The sequence below is a fragment of the Muntiacus reevesi genome, chromosome 2, assembly GCF_963930625.1.
Source record: "Muntiacus reevesi chromosome 2, mMunRee1.1, whole genome shotgun sequence".
Lineage (NCBI taxonomy): Eukaryota > Metazoa > Chordata > Mammalia > Artiodactyla > Cervidae > Muntiacus > Muntiacus reevesi.
Genome location: NC_089250.1, coordinates 38520761 through 38541247, shown reverse-complemented (window position 1 = coordinate 38541247; position 20487 = coordinate 38520761). Strand labels below are relative to the sequence as shown.

General features: G+C 43.3%; 1 protein-coding gene across 1 annotated transcript in view; it reads right to left on the bottom strand.

The window, feature by feature from the left end:
• CFAP61 (cilia and flagella associated protein 61) overlaps positions 1–20487 on the bottom strand; it is a 231542-nt gene that overhangs the window by 210480 nt on the left and 575 nt on the right. The window contains exons 2-6 of the mRNA XM_065921324.1: positions 18451–18601; positions 13058–13208; positions 9222–9298; positions 7536–7603; positions 6790–6916 (exon numbers count right to left, since the gene is read on the bottom strand). Of these exons, the coding sequence (XP_065777396.1) occupies positions 6790–6916; positions 7536–7603; positions 9222–9298; positions 13058–13208; positions 18451–18593 (566 nt within the window). The 5' untranslated portion in view covers positions 18594–18601. The remainder of the gene's footprint in view (positions 1–6789; positions 6917–7535; positions 7604–9221; positions 9299–13057; positions 13209–18450; positions 18602–20487) is intronic.

Genomic DNA, 20487 nt, shown 5'->3' with positions numbered 1-20487 from the left:
TCAAATAATTTGGTAGTATCTATTTTAAATTTTTAGTATTTAACACAACCTTACCCAGAAATTCCACTTCTAGGTATCTATACTACAGACAAAAATAACATTACCACAGCATTACATGTTATAGAAAAAAAGAAGACACATTTCCATAAACAAGGAATACTTCAGTGAACTTTAGTAAAGCCATATGATGTGGCATTTCACATAATGAAATGCCACACAGCCACAAAAATCAACAAAATAGATCTGGAAGGTGGATGAGCTGCTATATTAAGTGGAAAATACAATTAACAAAACATACTATCATGACCACAGACATATATGCATGTGTATATATATACAGAGAGAGAATACACACGTAACACTTTCATGTGTTTGTACAATTATATACTCACATAGAATAATGAAACAAGGAGTAATTTTTAAGCTTTTTATGATTGGAAAATATAATTCATTTTATTAAGTGAGCCCATGCCCCACAATAGTTAGCAAATGGCAGGGGAAAAAAAATGATTAATTTTTAAATGAAATTGAGATTAAAGAACAGCAACTCTGAGACTACAAGACCCTAAGAAATTAATTTATGGAACTTTCTTATAACATAATTAACAATTCGCCAAGTGCCTAGAGGTAGGGCACTGGACTGAGTGGCCAAGACTGGTACAGAGGAGCCAAAGGGGTGAGCCTGGGAGAAAGCTGAGGCCCAGGCCCAGAGGCAGTGTTCAGAGCCACAGAGGAGGAAAAGAGAAGACACAAGTCAGGGTGGGGTGGGTTGGGGCTGGAGGCTGGGGGAGAGGCTACTGTCAGGGCACAGACACCCTTCCTCTTACCCAAGGTTCACCTGACATTTCTTTAATGGACATAGAATTATTCAACTATTACCATCTTTACAATGAGTGTAGGTAGTTTGTGTTTTTCAGGGAATAGGAGACATTTTAGATGATTAGACTTATCTAAACAATTCAGACAAGCATTTTATCTAAATTGTTGAATTTATAGAATTGAATCTTTTCAGTGTCTGTAAAGTGAAAAGTCACTCAGTTGTGTCCGACTCTTTGCTACCCCGTGGACTGTTACAGTCCATGGAATTCTCTAGGCCAGAATACTGGTGTGGGTGGCCTCTCCCTTCTCCAGGGGATCTTCCCAACCCAGGGATTGAGCCCAGGTCTCCTGCATTGCAGGCAGATTCTTTACCAACTGAGCTATCAGGGAAGCCCCTCAATGTCTGTAGGATCTGTACTAATATCGCCTCTTTCAATCCTGATATTGGTAGTAAGTCTATTCTTTTTCTTTTTTCTTGATCAGTTTGGCTAGGAGTTCATCAATTTTATTCATCTCATCTGTGTCTTTTTAATTGCCAAATCCAATGGTCTCTCTTTTGTAATCAAATTATTTGATCTCCCTACAAATTATTTGATTTGCCACTTTAAGCGTCTTTGATTTCTGTGACTCTCTTCCAGTTTTCTTTATTATTGTTAAGAGTCTCATCTTTCAAAATTCTGCTTTAATTCTCTGCTTTTTACTTTAAAATAACCCCCTAAACTAGACCATCTCCTTTGTTCTCATGATCTCCTCAAACTCTCTACTCTACATCTAGCACTATTATTTTTACCTTTGGTTAATGAATCCACCATCCCCTAGTTCAGATCAGTTGCTCAGTCGAGTCTAACTCTTTGCAACCCCATGGACTGCAGCACGCCAGGTCTCCCTGTCCATCACCAACTCCCAGAGTATACTCAAACTAATGTCCATTGAGTCAGTGATGCCATCCAACCATTTCATCCTCTGTCATCCCCTTCTCCTCCCACCTTCAATCTTTCCCAGCATCAGGGTCTTCTCAAATGAGTCAGTTCTTCACATCAAGTGGCCAATGTATTGGAGTCTCAGCTTCATCAGTCCTTCCAATGAATTTTCAGGACTGATCTCCTTTAGGATGGACTGGTTGGATCTCCTTGCAGTCCAAGGGACTCTCAAGAGTCTTCTTCAACACCACAGTTCAAAAGCATCAATTCTTCAGTGCTCAGCTTTCTTTACAGTCCAAATCTCACATGCACACATGACCACTGGAAAAACCAAAGTTTTGACTAGATGGACCTTCGTTGGCAAAGTAATGTCTCTGCTTTTTAATATGCTGTCTAGGTTGGTCATTTTCTTCCAAGGAGCAATTGTCTTTTAATTTCATGGCTGCAGTCACCATCTGCAGTGATTTTGAAACCGCAAAAAATAAAGTCTGTCACTGTTTCCGTTGTTTTCCCATCATCTGCCATGAAGCGATGGGACCAGATACCATGATCTTAGTTTTCCGAATGTTGAGTTTTAAGCCAACTTTTTCACTCTCCTCTTTCACTTTATCAAGAGGCTCTTTAGTTCTTCCTTGCTTTCTGCCATAAGGGTGGTATCATCTGAATATCTGAGGTAATTGATATTTCTCCCAGCAATCCTGATTCCAGCTTCTGCTTCATCCAGCCCAGCATTTCTCATGATGTACTCTGCATATAAGTTAAATAAGCAGGGTGACAATATACAGCCTTCATGTACTCCTTTCCAATTTGGAACCAGTCTGTTATTCCATGTACAGTTCTAACTGTTGCTTCCTGACCTGCATACAGATTTCTCAGGAGACAGGTCAAGTGGTCTGGTATTTCCATCTCTTGAAGAATTGTCCACAGTTTTTTGTGATCCACACAGTCAAATGCTTTGGCATAATCAATAAAGCAGAAGTAGATATTTTTCTGGAACTCTCTTTCTTTTTTGATGATCCAGCAGATGCTGGCAATTTGATCTCTGTTTCCACTACCTTTTCTAAATTCAGCTTGAACATCTGGAAGTTCATGGTTCATGTAATGTTGAAGCCTGGCTTGGAGAATTCTGAGCATTACTTTACTAGAGTGTGAGATGAGTACAATTGTGTAGTAGTTTGAGCATTCTTTGGCATTGCCTTTCTTTGGGAATGAAATGAAAACTGACCTTTTCCAGTCCTGTGGCCACAGCTGAGTTTTCCAAATTTGTTGGCATATTGAGTGTAGCACTTTCACAACATAATCTTTTAGGATTTGAAAAAGCTCAACTGGAATTCCATCACCTCCACTAGCTTTGTTTGTAGTGATGCTTCCTAAGGCCCACTTGACTTCGCATTCCAGGATGTCTGGCTCTAGGTGAATGATCACACCATCGTGATTATCTTGGTCGAGAAGAGCTTTTTGTACAGTTCTTCTGTGTATTCTTGCCACCTCTTCTTAGTATCTTCTGCTTCTGTTAGGTCCATACCATTTCTGTCTGGTCATAGCAAACACCCTCTTCCAACAATACAAAAGAAGACTCTACACATGGACATCACCAGATGGTCAAAGCGAAATCAGATTGATTATATTCTTTGCAGCCAAAGATGGAGAGGCTGTATACAGTCAGCAAAAACAAGACAGGAGCTGACTGTGCCTCAGATCATGAACTCCTCATTGCCAAATTCTGACTTAAACTGTGAAAGTAGGGAAAACCACTAGCCATTTCAGGTATGACCTAAATCAAATCCCTTAGGATTATACAGTGGAAGTGACAAATAGATGGATTCAAGGGATTAGATCTGATAGAGTGCCTGAAGAACTATGGAAGTAGGTTCGTGACATTGTATAGGAGGCAGGGATCAAAACCATCCCCAAGAAAAAGATATGCAAAAAAGCAAAATGGCTGTCTGAGGAGGCCTTACAAATAGCCATGAAAAGAAGAGAAGTGAAAGGCAAAGGAGAAAAGGAAGGATATACCCATTTGAATGCAGCGTTCCAAAGAATATCAAGGAGAGATAAGAAAGTCTTCCTCTGTGATCAGTGCAAAGAAATAGAGGAAAACAGTAGAATGGGAAAGACTAGAGGTCTCTTCAAGAAAATTAGATTTATCAACGGAACATTACATGCAAAGATGGGCACAATAAAGGACATAAATGGTATGGACCTAACAGAAGCAGAAGATATTAAAAAGAGATGGTAAGAATATACCAGCCCCCACTAACCTTGAAAATCCCGCATTACCACCAACTTGTTCTCATTCTTCAACTCCTCTATACAATTGGCAACCAAACTGCACCCTCCCTCTCAATCATTTCTTTGCACCTATGCACCTGCCTTGGTCCATTCCGTGACCTGGACCTCTAACTGGTCACTGCCTGAATTCTAGCCAGCACCACTCTTGGCCAGACTGTCCTGTGCTCTACCCCTGCAAGTCATGGACCACAGGAAGACCTGTTATTCTTTGACATACAGTCCACACCATGTCTTTCTTCAGTGCTCCCTGCTGGCTCCGAGTTGAAGTCTGCTCATCACAGTCGCATGCTTCCGCATACCTGCCCACCTGCCTGATGCTCTCTTACCTTCATGCCTTTGCCCATCCTGCCCATCTGGCTGAACTCTGACTCATCTGCCCTGACTAGAGTCAGAGGCTACCTTCTCTGTGAAGCCTCTTTTTCATTTACATTTCCCCCATTGAGGTACAGTAACATAGTGTAAAATGCACAGGTATTCAAAGTTGATGACTTTTGACAGCTGCATGCACCCTAATCAACTCACAGAGCATGGTCTCCCCATCCTGTCCCTCCACCATACTCTTGCCTCTGCCAGAGGCATCTGTTGATCTGGCTCCTGCCATTTTCTACATCATACAAACAGCAGACAGTCTTTGTTTCCATGTCTGTCTTCTTTCATTCAGCATAAACTTTCTGAGCCTGGTCCATGCTATTGTGTATGTGTATGTGCTCAGTCACTTCAGTCCTGTCTGACTCTTTGTGACCCCAAGGACGGTACCCCTCCAGGTCCCTCTGTCCATGGAATTCTCCAGGCAAGAATACTGGAGTGGGTTGCCACGCCCTCCTCCAGAGGATCTTCCCAACCCAGGGATCGAACCTACATCACCTGTGTCTCCTGCATTGCAGGTGGATTCTTTACCCACTGACCCACCTGGGAAGCCCACTACTGTGTATATCTGTAGTTTATTTCATTTCATTGCTGTGTAGTATCCATTGCACAGAGGGACTGCAGTGTGGTGGATATTTAGATTTCGGAGAGCCTGGGGGTGGTATGAAACTGTCTTGATCCCTCTCTGTCCTTCCCTCCTCCAAGTTATGAAGCATTACAGCTTGTAAGTGGATCTGTCTCTCCCACTTAACTCTAACAATGGTAGTAATAATGTTCAATTTCCTTGAGCACCTACATGTGACAGGCAGTGTGCCAAATGCCTGATTTCTGTCAGCTCATCCCATCACTACAACAGTTCCACGTGGCACACAGTATCTTCACATCCACTGACAGACATGAAACCAAGGCCTGCAGAGGCCCAGTTCCTTATTTAAGTTAACTCATCTGGAGAGGAGTAAAACCAAAATTAAGATCTACATCCACCTGATGTCATTATTACAAATTCATAATACTACATGCCTGGTAAATAGTAGGCTCTCCCTGAATGTTCAGTGTTGACTTTCTTTAGGATTGACTGATTTGATCTCCTTGTAGTTCAAGAGACTCTTGCTTTTTAAAAATTGAGATTTTATACTTTCTAAAGAAACCGAGTACTTGTCCAATATGGCAATGATGGGAATTCTCTAGCAGTATAGTAGTTAGGACTCCATCCTTCCACTGCAAGGGGCACGGACTCAATTCCTGGTTGGGGAACTGACAGCCCGCAAGCTACACGGTGTGGTCAACCCCCCCATCCCCCCAAAAAAACAGGAACTTCTCTGGTAGTCCAGTGGTTAGCACTTCATGCTTCCAATGCATGGGGTGAGGGTTTGATTCTTGAAGCCTCCTTGTGACTCAGACGGTAAAGAGTCTGCCTTTTGCAGGAGACCTGGGTTCAATCCTAGGTTGGGAAGATCCCCTGGAGAAGGGAATGGCAACCCACTCCAGTAATCTTGCCTGGAAAATCCCATGGATGAAGGAGCCTGGCAGGTACAATCCATGGGGCCGCAAAGAGTCAGACATGACCGAGCAACTTCACTTTCACTTTTTTTCTGGGGAACTAAGATCCCGTATACAGTTGGGCAACACCAGAAACAAACAAACAAAGTACGTGGAAAAACACAACAAACAAACAAAACCCACAAATATGGTGGTTCCATATTTCTCTAGCAGTCCTGTGGATGGGACTTGGCCTTCCAATGTAGGGGTGTGGGTTTGATCCCTGGGCGGGGAGCTAAGATCCCACATGTCTCCTGGCCAAAAGACCAAAACATAAAGCAGGAGCAATACTGCAACAAATTCAATAAAAACTTTAAAAAAGTTCCACATCAAAACAAAAAGTCAAATATGGGATCTGTCTTTAGAAACTTTTAAGTAGTAAATGCACAGCTTCGCTGACCACATGGCACCAAATAACTCTCAATCATGCAATCCTATTATGTCATCAAGGGGAACTCTAATCACCTCCAAACGAATGAAAGTTCCTGGGTATTCTAAAGCAATTTCATTCAAGCTATAATTACTTACAGTAAGAACTGGCGATTTTTAAACTCTCTGTAAGGTAACTGTTGGGCTTCCCAGCTGGCACTAGTGGTAAAGAACTCGCCTGCCAATTCAGGAGACATAAGAGATGTGGGTTCAATTACTGGGTAGGGAAGATCCCCTGGAGGAGGGCATGGCGACTCATTCCAATATTCTTGCCTGAAGAATGCCATGGACAGTGGAGTCTGGCGGGTTGCAGTCCATGAGGTCACAAAGAGTCAGACATGACTGAAGCTACTGAGCACGCAGGCATGCAAGGTAACTGTCAGGGTAAGTGCTTCGGTAACAGGAGGCCTGGCACCCGTCTTACCTGGCTTTGCGGATGTGCAGCTGAGGGTAGTGGTCTTGCCTGTGACACACATGCACGGCAAAGTCCTCATCATTCGTCAGGCTCGGGACACAGCCCACTTGGCTGAACACAGTTATGAGAGTGGAGCCTAAATCCCAGAGACAAAGAAATGAGGCCTGGATTTACCAAGAAGTAACTTTAGGGCTCCGAGAAAAATGAAGCTTTCACTCTAACATGTGTTGTTTGTTTGTTTTGTTTTTTCAATTGAAGAATAATTGCTTTACAGAATTCTGTTGTTTTCTGTCAAATCTCAACATGAGTCAGCCATAGGTATACATATATCCGCTCCCTTTTGAACCTCCCTCCCATCTCCCTCCCCATCCCACCCCTCTAGGTTGACGCAGAGCCCCTGTTTGAGTTTCCTGAGCCTCACAGCAAATTCCGGTTGGCTATCTATTTTACATATGGTAATATAAGTTTCCATGTTACTCTTTCCATACATCTCACCCTCTCCTCCCCTCTCCCCACGGCCATAAGTCGATTCTCTATGTCTGTTTCTCCACTGCTGCCCTGTAAGTAAGGTCTTCAGTATCATTTTTCTAGATTCCCTATATATGTAACATGTGTTTTAATTGTTACAATCAGATGGGCATGTTACGTCTCAAGGACCTGGAGACCATTCTTATGTCCCATCTTCGATGCCCCATCTTAAGCACAAAATTCCTGTCTCAGTTCCTGGAGCTAGGACGTGGTAGAGGAGGCCTTACCGAGGCTCATGCAGGATGGCACAATGAGGAACACGAAGTGCAGGTCTGGCACCGCCCTGAACACGGTCCTGGTGAGGGTAAGAGAGGGTCAGGGTGTCAGCAAGGTGACCTCGTGAGCCACTGAGGTAGGAGATAGATGGGCTTTGGGGTCAGACAGCTGGTGTTTGTCAAAGGGAGTAAAACTCAAGCTATGTCCCCACCCAGAACTCCAGGGACAAAGCTAGTGGCAGAAACTGAGCTCTGCTAAAGTAAAGAGATAAGATGACCACTCCCGAGGTCAAGGAAAACTTCCCTGTTTTCACATGTGCAGGAAGCCTTCTAAAAGGGGGTCAAAAAGGGAACATGCACCCCAGGTCTCTACAGTGGGATCTATTTTAGAAAAAAGCTGCACATGCATCTTGGGGAGGGTCCTAGGACCAGTCAGGAGTGAGGAAAGAAACAAGGTAATTGGCCAATTGTAAACAAATATCTGGAAGGACTGCCCATTACAAGTGCTTCAAAGCACCTCTTTACTGCTCTTCTCATTCAGGACCTGTCTCCAGGTATGCCCCGCCTTGTTTCTGCCTTCAATAAACTGTTTCTCTGTGTGCTCCCCCACATGTGAAGCTGCCCTCTTTAGTAATAAACTTTGTACCTATTTTTACAGCTTTTGCCTCCTTGAAACATTCTTACTTTCGAATGGGGAAAGAGCCAGGGTCACTTTGCTTCTTAGCCTCCAGACCCTGCGGGTCTGGCGGCTAGGATTCCTGGTTTTCATCCAGGCTACCCAGGTTCAGTTCCTAGGCAGGGAATGAAGTAAGATCTCTCTTCAGGACCACTGACGGCTGTGTCTCTGAGATCAGCACCTGAGTGAGACACACGCCTTCACTACAAAAATGAGACATTCATAGATGCACCTGCTCCCCACCAGCAAAGGCAGCCTCAATTCCTTTCTCTTCTCTGCTTTTCTTTGGATTCCAAAAGGCCCCCTTTTTTTATCTGTTCCATGGAGGTGGCAAGATCAAGGCACCATGTCCATGCGGTGCACCAGATTTCTGCTGAGATTAACCTTTGCCCTGGCGTCTGGAGGTTCTGGTGTGACATTACAGAGGCCACCACCCCCAAATGTCAGGGATCCACCTCAGGAACTCAGCAGGTCATGTTTCCCCATGACCTGTTACTCACGAAGTTCTGCCGGTTGTCCTGTTAATAACATGTCTCAGGATAAGACTGGGGAAACTATTTTTACAAACATCCAAGCCTGTGACCTTTTTCTTTCCTTTCTTCCCCCAAATCCATGTGTTCCCAAAGGACAGTCTGACCTGTTTGCCTCCAGTGGTGGCAGTTAAAGGCATCCATTTAAAGGAAGGATTGTTTTCTTTCAGAAATTACACTGCTGTTCAGAGGAAATGCTTTACTAGAGCTGGAAAGCAAACTGAACACCTCAAAGAATTAGGACCTTTAAAAATATTTTTAAACTATCTATCATGTACGTGTATGGCAAGCCTGTCACAACACTGTTTATTGGCTATACTCACAATACAAAATAAAAAGTTTAAAATAAAAAAAGCAACCTAAACTTTAGTTCAAAAAAATATCTCTGAACTATCCAGATACTTAAACACACAATAGAGACAGGGGCAAATCTTGTCTGCGATGCTGCTACCAGCACTCCACGTCACCATCTGTGATGCCGTGGCCACTCACCGAATAATCTCTTTGCAACAGCCGACAGAATACTCGTCCACGGCCACAAAGAGGTGCATGAATAGTGTGTTCAGAGGCTGCAGAAGGAAACAGGACAGGTTAGAGGCTGAGTCAGAGCAAGGGGAGGGGTGGGGTCGGGGGAAGATCTGGAGGTGGGTACAGCCCAGAGCTGCCTGGTGCTGGTGAAGGAAACTTTGTGTCTAAAATGAGGAAATTTTGTGTCTAAAATGATGAAACTTTGTGTCTAAAAACACCCAGGCAGGGTTCAAGCCACTTTCCGTCATCCTGTGAAGGCGCTTAGTCTGTGTCCGACTCTTTGCAACCCCATGGACTGTAGCCTACCAGGCTCCTCCGTTCATGGGATTTTCCAGGCAAGGGTACTGGAGTGGGTTGCCATTTAGCTTGGACTTATTCAAGGAAATGGACAGCCTCCGTCCGGCCCTTCCTCCCGCCTCACTTCAGCCACGTGGCAGGGGCGCGCCTACAGGGAAGTGAAACCGACTGTGAACTCCATGGTCTTGTCCTGGGCGGCTGCTGCCTAATGAAGACAATCCTGGGACTCCCCGGTCAGCAGCTGCTGCTCTGTTCAAGTGACACCCAAGGGAAAGTCTCTCCCGAACTTGCAGGGTGGGAGGCAGATGCCCCGATTATGAATTCGATGGCTAGTTTCATTCCACATTCCCAGAGTCAGAACCTAACCCTACTCTCAGGATCCAGAGAACCTGAGGGGGAAAACAAAGCAGCAAAGGTTCTACTATGACTGTCAGGGTAAGATTTTAGGGTTTTTAAAGAGCTCTGACCCATAGCTTTTGAAAAAAAATTCTATCAAAGTATATTGTTGATTTGGGGGCACCTCTATGGTTCAGTGGTAAAGAATCCAACAGCAATGCAGGGGATGCAGGAGACTCAGGTTCGACCCATGGGTTGGGAAGATCCCCTGGAGGAGGAAATGGAAACCCACTCCAATATTCTTGCTTGGAAAATCCCATGGACAGAGGAGCCTGGTGGGTTACAGTCCATGGGGTCACAAAGAGTCAGACACGACTGAGCCACTGAGCACACAGTTGACTTACAATGCGGCATCAATTTCTCCAGTACAGCACAGTTGCACTGAAGACTTCTCAGCTGTTCTGTGCATCCCCACACTGGTCTGCTCGGGTCTGTACCCCTGTGCTTACTGGCAAACCCTCAAATTCTCGAGATGGTGCAAATGGGAGGTGGCTGACCCAGACACAGCAGCACTTCTGTGTCTGTTTCCTGAGCAATTTCATAGGAGGCCTTGGGTAACCACTGGCATGTCTGTGCCTTGGTCTCCCCTCCTGTTGGGTGGCACGTGCCCTTGGAACACTCAGAAGGAGCTTATCAGGCGTACAACGGTGAGAGAATAATCATGAGTTTAGTTCATGAGCTTGAAAATTCCCCAAAGGTAAACAACGCAAACTCCAGAGCCCAGATACCACCAGGGACAGTGAGTGACAAGGTGACGTCACAGTGTGAGCACTCCCTGTACACAGACTCGCCTAACCCCACGGCATCTTTTATATTCTGAGCAGGACTTGGCTTGCAGCACATGGCTTATCACTTGGCTGGTGATTTCCCAAATTTTTTCTTCCATCAAGAATATTACAGTTCAATATTTATTCCTTAGCTTTAAGATAAAAACCATTATTTCAGTTGCAGATACCCCTGGGGTGGGTAATACATTAAGCCATAATGGTCTATACCTATGCTAAACAATAGGATAATTCAAGCCACAAATGCTAGGTACATAAGTAATTTTCAATTTTCTATTAGATACATTTTTTAAAAAGGAGTAAACAGGTTAAACTAATTTTAATATATTTTATTCAATCAAATATATTCAAATTATTACCCTTTTAAGAAGCCGTCAGTCAGTATAAAACTTCTCAACAAGATATTTTACACTCTTTTTTTTTCCTACTGATGTCCAGAGTATGTCGCATCAGTTCAGTTCAGTTCAGTCACTCAGTCGTGTCTGACTCTTTGAGACCTCATGGACTGCAGCACGTCAGGCCTCCCTGTCCATCACCATCTCCCGGAGTTTGCTCAAACTCATGTCCATCAAGTCGGTGACATCCAACCATCTCATCCTCTGTTGTCCCCTTCTCCTCCTGCCTTCAGTCTTCCCCAGCATCAGCGTCTTTTCCTGATTCTTTGAATCAGGTGGCCAAAGTATTGGAGTTTCAGCTTCAGCATCAGTCCTTCCAATGAATATTCAGGACTTATTTCCTTTAGGATGGACTAGTTGGACCTCTTTGCTGTCCAAGGGACTCTCAAGAGTCTTATCCAACACCACAGTTCAAAAGCATCAATTCTTCGGTGCTCAGCTTTCTTTATAGTCCAACTCACATCCATACATGACTACTGGAAAAACCATAGCTTTGACTAGATGGACCTTTGTTGGCAAAGTAATGTCTCTGCTTTTTAATATACTGTTTATACACATAGTTCATCTCAATTCAAACTAGCCACATTTCAGGTTCCCAGTAGCTGCACATGGCTGGCATACCATACAGGAAAACTCAGCTCTGACACTACTGAAGGAAGTAGTTGAAAAAGAAAACAATCTTAAAAGAACAAGAAGAGGAATAGAAGGGGAAAGAATTTATGAAGAATCGGGTTAATTTATAATTTTTGAGTCAGTAAAATCACGTCCCTAATGCAAAGACAAAGTGCAAGTATCAGAGATTGATTCAATGCATCAATTCAGAAAGCAACCAGCGAGATGCTTAAAAACAAACCAACAACAACCAAAAAAAATGATTCATTGCACTTGAGAAGCTGTCTTCAGACAGTTTAATGAGGAAATTGTTAGAAGATTGCCTGGCTAGATACAAAGAGTTTCTGTCCCGCAGGGTCAGAAATGGTGACCTTTGAGGTTATCTCTTCCACCAGACAGAAGTGACTTACATCTCAAATGGACCCAAATATACAAGCTAATCACTGCTCCTGCAGAACTGGAAAATAGCTCAGTCAATAGAAAATCAATCAAAGGTACAAGCCCTGACCGAGCAGATCTTTTTGGCCTATTTCCAAGTTTGAGATCACTTTCCTGACAATGGGGACCAGGAGAGCACAGGGTGGTGGGCAGAGGGGACCACAGGGGATGATGGGGAGGCTGCATCTGGATGGGCAGATGCTGGGTAGCCAATGTGCTGGCTGGGCGTGTTTGTGGGTGTGCTCCAATCCACCCGTGCACTCGACTGCTGTTCCCCAGGGTTCTGGGGACACACTCTTGAACTCCATGGTCGCAGTTTCTGACACTCCCCAGCAGCTGGGGCCTGACACGGGCCTGGCTCTGGCAGCCAAGGCAGGGTCAGCTCAGGCTGGGCATCCCTCCCAAAGCCCCACTTTCCTGGGACCCGCCGACCGGGCTCCCATGGGTCCACAGGGTGTCCTGTGTCCACAACGGAAAGACGTCAAATGAGCCGGAGCCCACAAGGGCAGTTTAAAAAGTATAGAGCATGACTTGAACCTGAGACTCTATTGCCAATATTTCAGGAGTAGATGGTGTAAATGGAATGTGCCCACCAGGCAGGTCAGAGACGTGGGCACAGAGCATGGAGATGTGGGAAGCAGAGTTCTGCTGCTCCGCTAATTCCTTCCTCCCCCAGGTCCTCCTCAGAGGCCTCTTCCTCCCAGACTCCTCTTCCCCCTCCACCATCTACGTTTATGTCTATCTGTCATGATGTCACATACTTTCTGTCATGACCTTTGAATTGCTCAGTCTGAAAACTGAGGCGATCCACACGCAAACACAGGACTTTCCTCAGAAATTCAGGCTGCTCTCACAAACGACACACGTGGTCACTCACTGTGCATGGTATGTCACTGTCCAGCTCACGGAACACGGACACCCAATCGTCCTGCGTGGCGATATTCCAGTTGGGGTAATCCAGGAAGGTGGCTTGGGCCATGATCTCCTCTTGGTCATTGTGGAGGGTGATGGCAAGGTTTGCTTTCTCCCTGTGGAAATGGTTTGAATTGCACACGTGAAGAAGGTACCAACCGTGAGAGGAAGAGGTGTCATTTTCTCCTACCTTGGGTTCCCGGAGTTCAGCACCCACTGTGTCAGGTGTGACCACCTTACAGCCAGTTCACTTTTGGCTGCAATGAGTCTATTTCAATAACAAGTTTTACATTACTGTCATAAAAGGAAAGCCAGGATCCCTTCCTATAAGTAGAAGCTAACTATAAAAATGAAGATACGACATGTAACACAAAAACTGCTCTACATGATTGGAGTCAAAATCACTTGAGCCAGGTCTGGTACCACCAGAGCTGTGGGCACCTTAGGGAGACACTGCGCTTGGGATGCCAATCTCAGTACCTCCAGCCACCATCCGGTCTCACAGGAAGTCACAGCGCTTAGCCACAGGGGACTCCCAACACGGTCCAAGCTCTTGGCCCAAGCTCTGCAGCTGGCTGCCCTCAGGTATTGAGAACATGGGATCCACACAGGACGTTCATTAGCAGGAGAGGCAGCGCCCCGCACCACCAGCTTCTCCCATCTAATTCACTGAAGCCCCTGCCCCTTATTCTACTCTTGCAGGGCTCCCTCCAGGTCCTGTCCTCTGGGCTCCCCTGCTTCGGGCTCCCAGAGCCATGACCTATGACTTCACACTGAGAGTCCTCACTCTAACCCGGATGAGAATGGTCAAGGGCACAGGACCATTGACCTTGACCTTGATCAGTGAGCATCAGTGATGGTGGTGATGAAGACAGTAGAGGAGGAAGTGGGCAAGACCTGGGACCAGGCAGCCACCATCCCTTCAGCGAAGGAAAGGAAAGGTGTTCCTGGAATCCCAGTTAGAAGTTGAAATGCACTTATCCATGGGAACCTAGGGTGGTGGTGGGGTTCTGCAGCACAATTAGCACAGTGCTATATCGCACAGACAGTATAGATTAGATAGGCTTTTCTGGGGTGGCCTAGGAAGCCAGCCACCAATAACTTTATTTCAGTGGAAAAATGCACTGCAGTTTCCAAACAGCCTGACTGCAAAAAGTAACTTTGGCAGCAAATCACTATTATATACAATTTCCACTTATTACTGCTTAGCAAATAGGTCCTCTATAGGACAGATAAAAAGCATTATGGGAGTGAAAGTGGAAGAGGAGGGAAAAGGTAGAGGGAGAAGGTATGTGCCTTTAAAGCTGGTTTAAAATTATCCTTTGTAATAAGCCAAGTCCAAGCCAAAGGAGCCCTTAAAAAATATACACACACACACGTGTGCACATGTATGTATTTCACCAAAACATATTAAAGTTCAAAGGTGTTACCAGCAATAGAAATCAGAGTTCTTTCCATTAGAGCAGTGCTTCATTTATTCAATAGGTTTAAGGAATTTAAGTTCAGGAATTTAAGTTAAGGAATTTGAGGATTTTACTTAACTGTATTTGGTGAAAATCTTGATGAAAAAGGGGTCCCATTTTCTGCCTCGTTAAGGAGCAAGAGTGAAACAGGGCTTCATGTCCTGTTTTTTTGTCCCAATATCCCTTCATGTCCCACTTTTTCCCCCTAATACTTCAACTCTAAATCCTTCTGTGACTTTTTATCCCTTAGGTATGCCTCATATGTAAAACATGGCTGCTATTTGTTTTGTTCTGTTTTCAGTCAATCCACTCACCTTTATATTTTAACTGAAGAATTTTGTTCAGATACACTTATTTTGATTACCAATACACAGAATTTTTTTTCAATCATCCTATTATTTGTGATTTTAATGTGTTCTATGCTTTCTGTTTCTTTTTTCTTCCTCTTTTCTTGCCTTCTTTTAGATTCTGGTTTCTTATTAGTTTCCTGTTCAATTTTCCCCTCTATAGATCAGCATGTATAATCTCTATGCCTATCCTTTAATGATTATACTAATTTAATGATTATACTACCCCAAGTTAACACACATTCTAACAAAGTCTTTACCCTCTGTTCCAGTTATCAACTGCCATGTACCAAACCACCCCTAGGCTCCAAACAATGATTTTTTATCATCTCTCGCGGTTCTGTGGGCTAGCTGGTTTTGATTGAGCAGTTTTTGGTGGAGGTCTCTCGGGTGATGGCAGTCAAGTGGTGCGGATAGCTGGAGCCCGCTCAATATCCAATGTCTAGAATGGTTCCACTTACACTGTTAGCAGTTGCTGCTGGTTATTGGCTAAGAGCTCAGCCAAGGCTGTCAGGTGAGACAACCTGCGTGTAGCCCTGTGACTTGAGCCTTTAACAGTGTGGCATCTGGGTTCCAAGAGGAAGCATTTCAGAGAGCAGTGGGAGCTGCAGACTTCTTACGGTCTAGACTTGAAGTCATAGAGCATCCCTGTTGCTGATTTCTCTACACAGGGCCAGCCCTGACTCAGGACAAGAAGAGACTTGAAAAAGACTTGATGGAGGGTGTGTGGATGGTGGGAGGGAGGGGGAACACCTCTGAATACTAGCTACCAAACCCTCCTCCTCAACAAATCCTTAAAGCTACTTTCAATTTAATCACATGACCCCCAATTTATCAGCTATTTTTGTCCTGTATTTTATCTAACTCATTATTTATATTTTATAACTTACCATTTATAGTTAGTATCTATATTAGATTAGTCAATGTTACTATTTCATACAAGCTAATTCTTTTTCATATTTATACATATTTTTCTTTGCTTTCCTTCTTTTATCTGGGGTTTTTCCAGCCGAGATATTCTTCCTTCTGCTTAGAGTATGTTCTGAGGAATTTCCTTAATTGAGAGTCTACCAGTAAAGTAACTGATAAACTAGTTTTTGTTTATCTAAAAAATTCATTCATTTTTTCCCATAAGTATTGAAATGTTTATCTAAAAAATTCATTCATCTTTTTCCATAAGTACTGAAACATTGTTTCACTAGCTATAAATTCTAATTTGATGTTATTTGCTCTCCAACATTTCACTGTCTTCTGGGTACCATTATTGCTAGTACGAATTATCATTAGACTAATTTTTAGTTGTTTGCAGGCAACTTCTTTTTTCTCTACAGGTATTTTCCAGGTCTTCTCTTTAGCTTTGGTGTTTTGCTGTTTCACTATGATGTGGTTAGTTGTAGAATTCTCTGTGCATTTTTCCTATTTGGAATTCATGGAGTTTTCTGTAAGAATGTGTGCTTTTCAACAATTCTGGAACGTTCTCAGCCATTATCTCTTCAAATATTGACTCTTGCACTTTCTATTATGTTCTTCTAGAAGTCTGATCATACCTAATTGTTAAGTATCCCATTTTTATGTTTTGTCTCTGTCTCTTTGCACTGAATTCCAGGTAATCTATTTTTATTGATCCTCCAGTTCACTACTTCTGTCTTCACCTGTGTCTATTATGATGCTTAATTCATCCACTGAGCTTTTAATTTTAACTCTATTTCTTTCTAGATGGTCTATGAGACTTTTTCAATACTCATTTTTCATTTTATGGTCTTTTAAAACATACCTTTTCACTTTAGACATAGTATAGTTATTTTATATTCTGTGACTTAATATCTGAAGTCTTTGAGTCTGGTTCTCCTGTATAGTTTTTGTCTTTGATTCTCACTAATGGTGACTGTCTCCTTGTGTATTTGTTTTGTGATTTGTGTGTGTGTGTTGTGATTTTTAACTGCGAGTTTATGTTCCTTGGAACCTTATCTGTGAGTATTATTTGAGGTCTAAGCTGAAGCTCCACCCTTTCAGACCTGATCTGCATTTATTTCAGCAGTCTCCTATATACAATACTAACCTATAACCACTTTTAATCAAATTTTCCTCTGCCTTTATTTTATTCAGTCTATGGGTAAATTAACTTAGTTTTGGTTGTCTGAAAATGCATCCATTATTTAGGAAGTTTTGAAGCTTTTGAAGGGGAGCTTTATTCCTCCCCCCAGCACTTTCATTCATGCTGAGGTTGAAATGGCCAAGTTTCCTTACTTTTATGCAGTGGGTTTACGTCTCCTTCATCCCTACAAACAATATAATTTTATACAAAGAAATCTAATACTTCCCTACTTAAGTGTAGGGAGTATTTAAATTCTGTTCCTTGCAAACTTGGCAAAACCGAAGTGTGAGTTTCTAGAATGTAGCAAAAAATCCTCAAGGAGAAAGTGGCATGGGTTCCTGCTGTTGTCTTGAAGTTTCTGATTGCATTCTGACAACTTTCTCAGCATAGTCCTTACTGTGTGTGTGTGTGTGTGTGTGTGTGTGAGTGCATATCAACATGTTTCCATCCAGAGGACATCATTAAGGTGTTTAATCCATCATAATGCCAAAAAAGAGAAATAATTTCATTGGTATACATATTTTTAAAGCTTTTATACATATTGCCCTACTGCCTTCCAACAAAACTATGCCAAATTTACATTACATTCATCAGTGTGGTGATCAGAAACTGTAAATTTTAATGTCTTAGGCTGGCCTAGTTTAAACATGTCAATTGCATTTAATCTGAAGCTTTATGAGATCCAAGATACTGAACTATCTCTTAACATGCTTAATAAAAATAATGAGGAGCCGATTATAGGATATTTTTATGTGTTAGTCGCTCAGTCGTGTCGACTCTTTGCGACCCGATGAACTGTACACCACCAGGCTCCTCGGTCCATTGATCTTCCAGTCAAGAACACTGGAGTGGGTAGCCATTTCCTTCTCAGCCCAGGGATTGAACCCAGGTCTCCTGCATTGCAAGTGGATTCTTTATCATCTGAGCCACCAGGGAAGCCCTATATTCATATTCCAGTGTCCAAAAACAAAACAAAACAGGGAGAAAAAAGATCTTTTCTAAAAAAAAAAAAACTATGCCTAATTTGAAGTTTAGAAGAACAGATCAACAGAAGTGGCTGAGAGCACATTCAGGCTTTGTCACCTACTAACTGCTGGACCTTGGGCTGGCCTCCACTTTCTCATCTGTAAAAACAGGCATGACAGTGGCTACCTCAGACTTAAACAAAGCATGGAGCCTGAAGGAAAATAGATTCTCAATACCGGTAGCTAATATTATTAACTTGCCTTCAAGTGACTCTACTGGTAGGTGAGGCAGTCGAGATTTGAACTCAAGTTTGCCTGAATCCAAAAGCTGTGAGAAATCTTTCCAATTTTTGTGTTTGTTATGGGACTTAGTGATGGCTGTTCCCAGATACCTTCTGCTCAGTAGGGCAGACTTTCCTGCTGTCTGTTTCCTTGCCTTATAAGCCCTGTGAGGACAAAGGAGTGGAGCCACTTGGCGACATACTTACAGAAGATAGATGATATTAAGATTTCCAAAGAGCTTCTGGGTAAATTTTCTAATGAGGTTTTTGATACAGTAAATATCCTGTGACTCTGTTCTTCGGCAATGTACCACTTCCACTTTTCCTCTTGGAGAAGTGAGTACTGACATTTTTGATCCTGTCCCCAAGAGAGAGAAAAACAACCCACTGTTAACCTGAGATGATGAGCCAATCTAGCTATGTATTTACAAAAATGGAACATTCCTTCAGTCTTTGTGTGGTCAGGGTGAGCGTGGTTGGTGGGATACACCTCCCCTTGGCGTAGGCTATGACAACTGTCCCCCAAAACTAGCTGACATGTATCTCTCCAGGAAAATGAAGTATCTGAGAACTGGCCTGGCTAGAAGTGACTGCAATGATATTTTTTGTTTTCCACAAAGCTGCTTTAAAAATATTCAAACAATAGGACTGAAGAACATTGAAAGGAATTATTTACTGATTCAGGGTCCTCATCAGCCACCATGGTCAACTAAAGAGCCTCTTGATGAAAGTGAAGGAGGAGAGTGAAAAAGTTGGCTTAAAGCTCATCATTCATAAAACTAAGATCATGGCATCTGGTCCCATCACTTCATGGCAAATAGATGGGGAAACAGTGGAAACAGTGGCTGACTTTATTTTTGGGGGCTCCAAAATCACTGCAGATAGTGACTGCGGCCATGAAATTAAAAGATGCTTACTCCTTGGAAGGAAAGTTATGACCAACCTAGACAGCATATTAAAAAGCAGAGACATTTCTTAGCTGACAAAGGTCTGTCTAGCCAATGCTATGGTTTTTCCAGTGGTCATGTGTGGATGTGAGAGTTGGACTATAAAGAAAGCTGAAAGCCGAAGAACTGATGTTTTTGAACTGTGGTGTTGGAGAAGACTCTTGAGAGTCCCATGGGCTGCAAGGAGATCCAACCAGTCCATCCTAAAGGGGATCAGTCCTGGGTGTTCATTGGAAGGACTGATGCTGAAGCTGAAACTCCAATACCTTGGCCACCTGATGTGAAGAGCTGACTCATGGGAAAAGACCCTGATGCTGGGAAAGATTGAGGGCAGGAGAAGAAGGGGATGACAGAGGATGAGATGGTTGGGTGGCATCACTGACTCGATGAACATGGGTTTGGGTGGACTCTTGGAGTTGGTGATGGACAGGGAGGCCTGGCATGCTGTAGTTCACGGGGTCGCAAAGAGTTGGACACGACTGAGCGACTGAACTGGACTGAATGGCAGAAAGTGAAGAGGAACTAAAGAGACTCTTGATGAGGATGAAAGAGGAGAGTGAAAAAGCTGGCTTGAATCTCAACATTAAAAAAACATGGCATCCAGTTCCACCACTTCGTGACAAACAGAAGGGGAAAACGTGGAAGCAGTGACAGATTTTTTTTCCTCGGGCTCCAAAATCACTACAGGATGATGATTGCAGCCATGAAATTAAAAGTGTCTTGCTCCTTGAAAGGAAAGCTGTGACAACCTAGATAGTATATTAAAAAGCAGAGATATCACTTTGCCAACAAATGTCTGTATGGTCAAAGCTATGGTTTTCTCCATAGACATGCACAGATTTGAGAGCTGGACCATAAGGAAGGCTGAGCACCGGAGGATTTATGTTTTCGAGTTGTGGTGCTGGACAAGCCTCTTGAGAGTCCCTTGGACTGCATGGAGGTCAAACCAGTCAATCCTAAAGGAAATCAACCCCTGAATGTTCATTGGAAGGACTGAAGCTGAAACTCCAATACTTTGGCCACTAGATGCAAAGAGCCAAGTCAGTGGAAAAGACCTGATGCTGGGAAAGATTGAAGGCAAAAGGAAAACGGGGTGGCAGAGGGTGAGATGGTTAGATGGAATTACTGACTCAACAGACATAAATTTGAGCAAATTACAGGAGATAGTGGAGGACAGAGAAGCCTGGTGTGCTACAGTCCATGAGGTCGCAAAGAGTCGGACCTGAATTCGCGATTCAATAACAATAAAAGTTAAGCGCACTGGCGCTAAGAAAATTGACATTAAGATACAATGAGA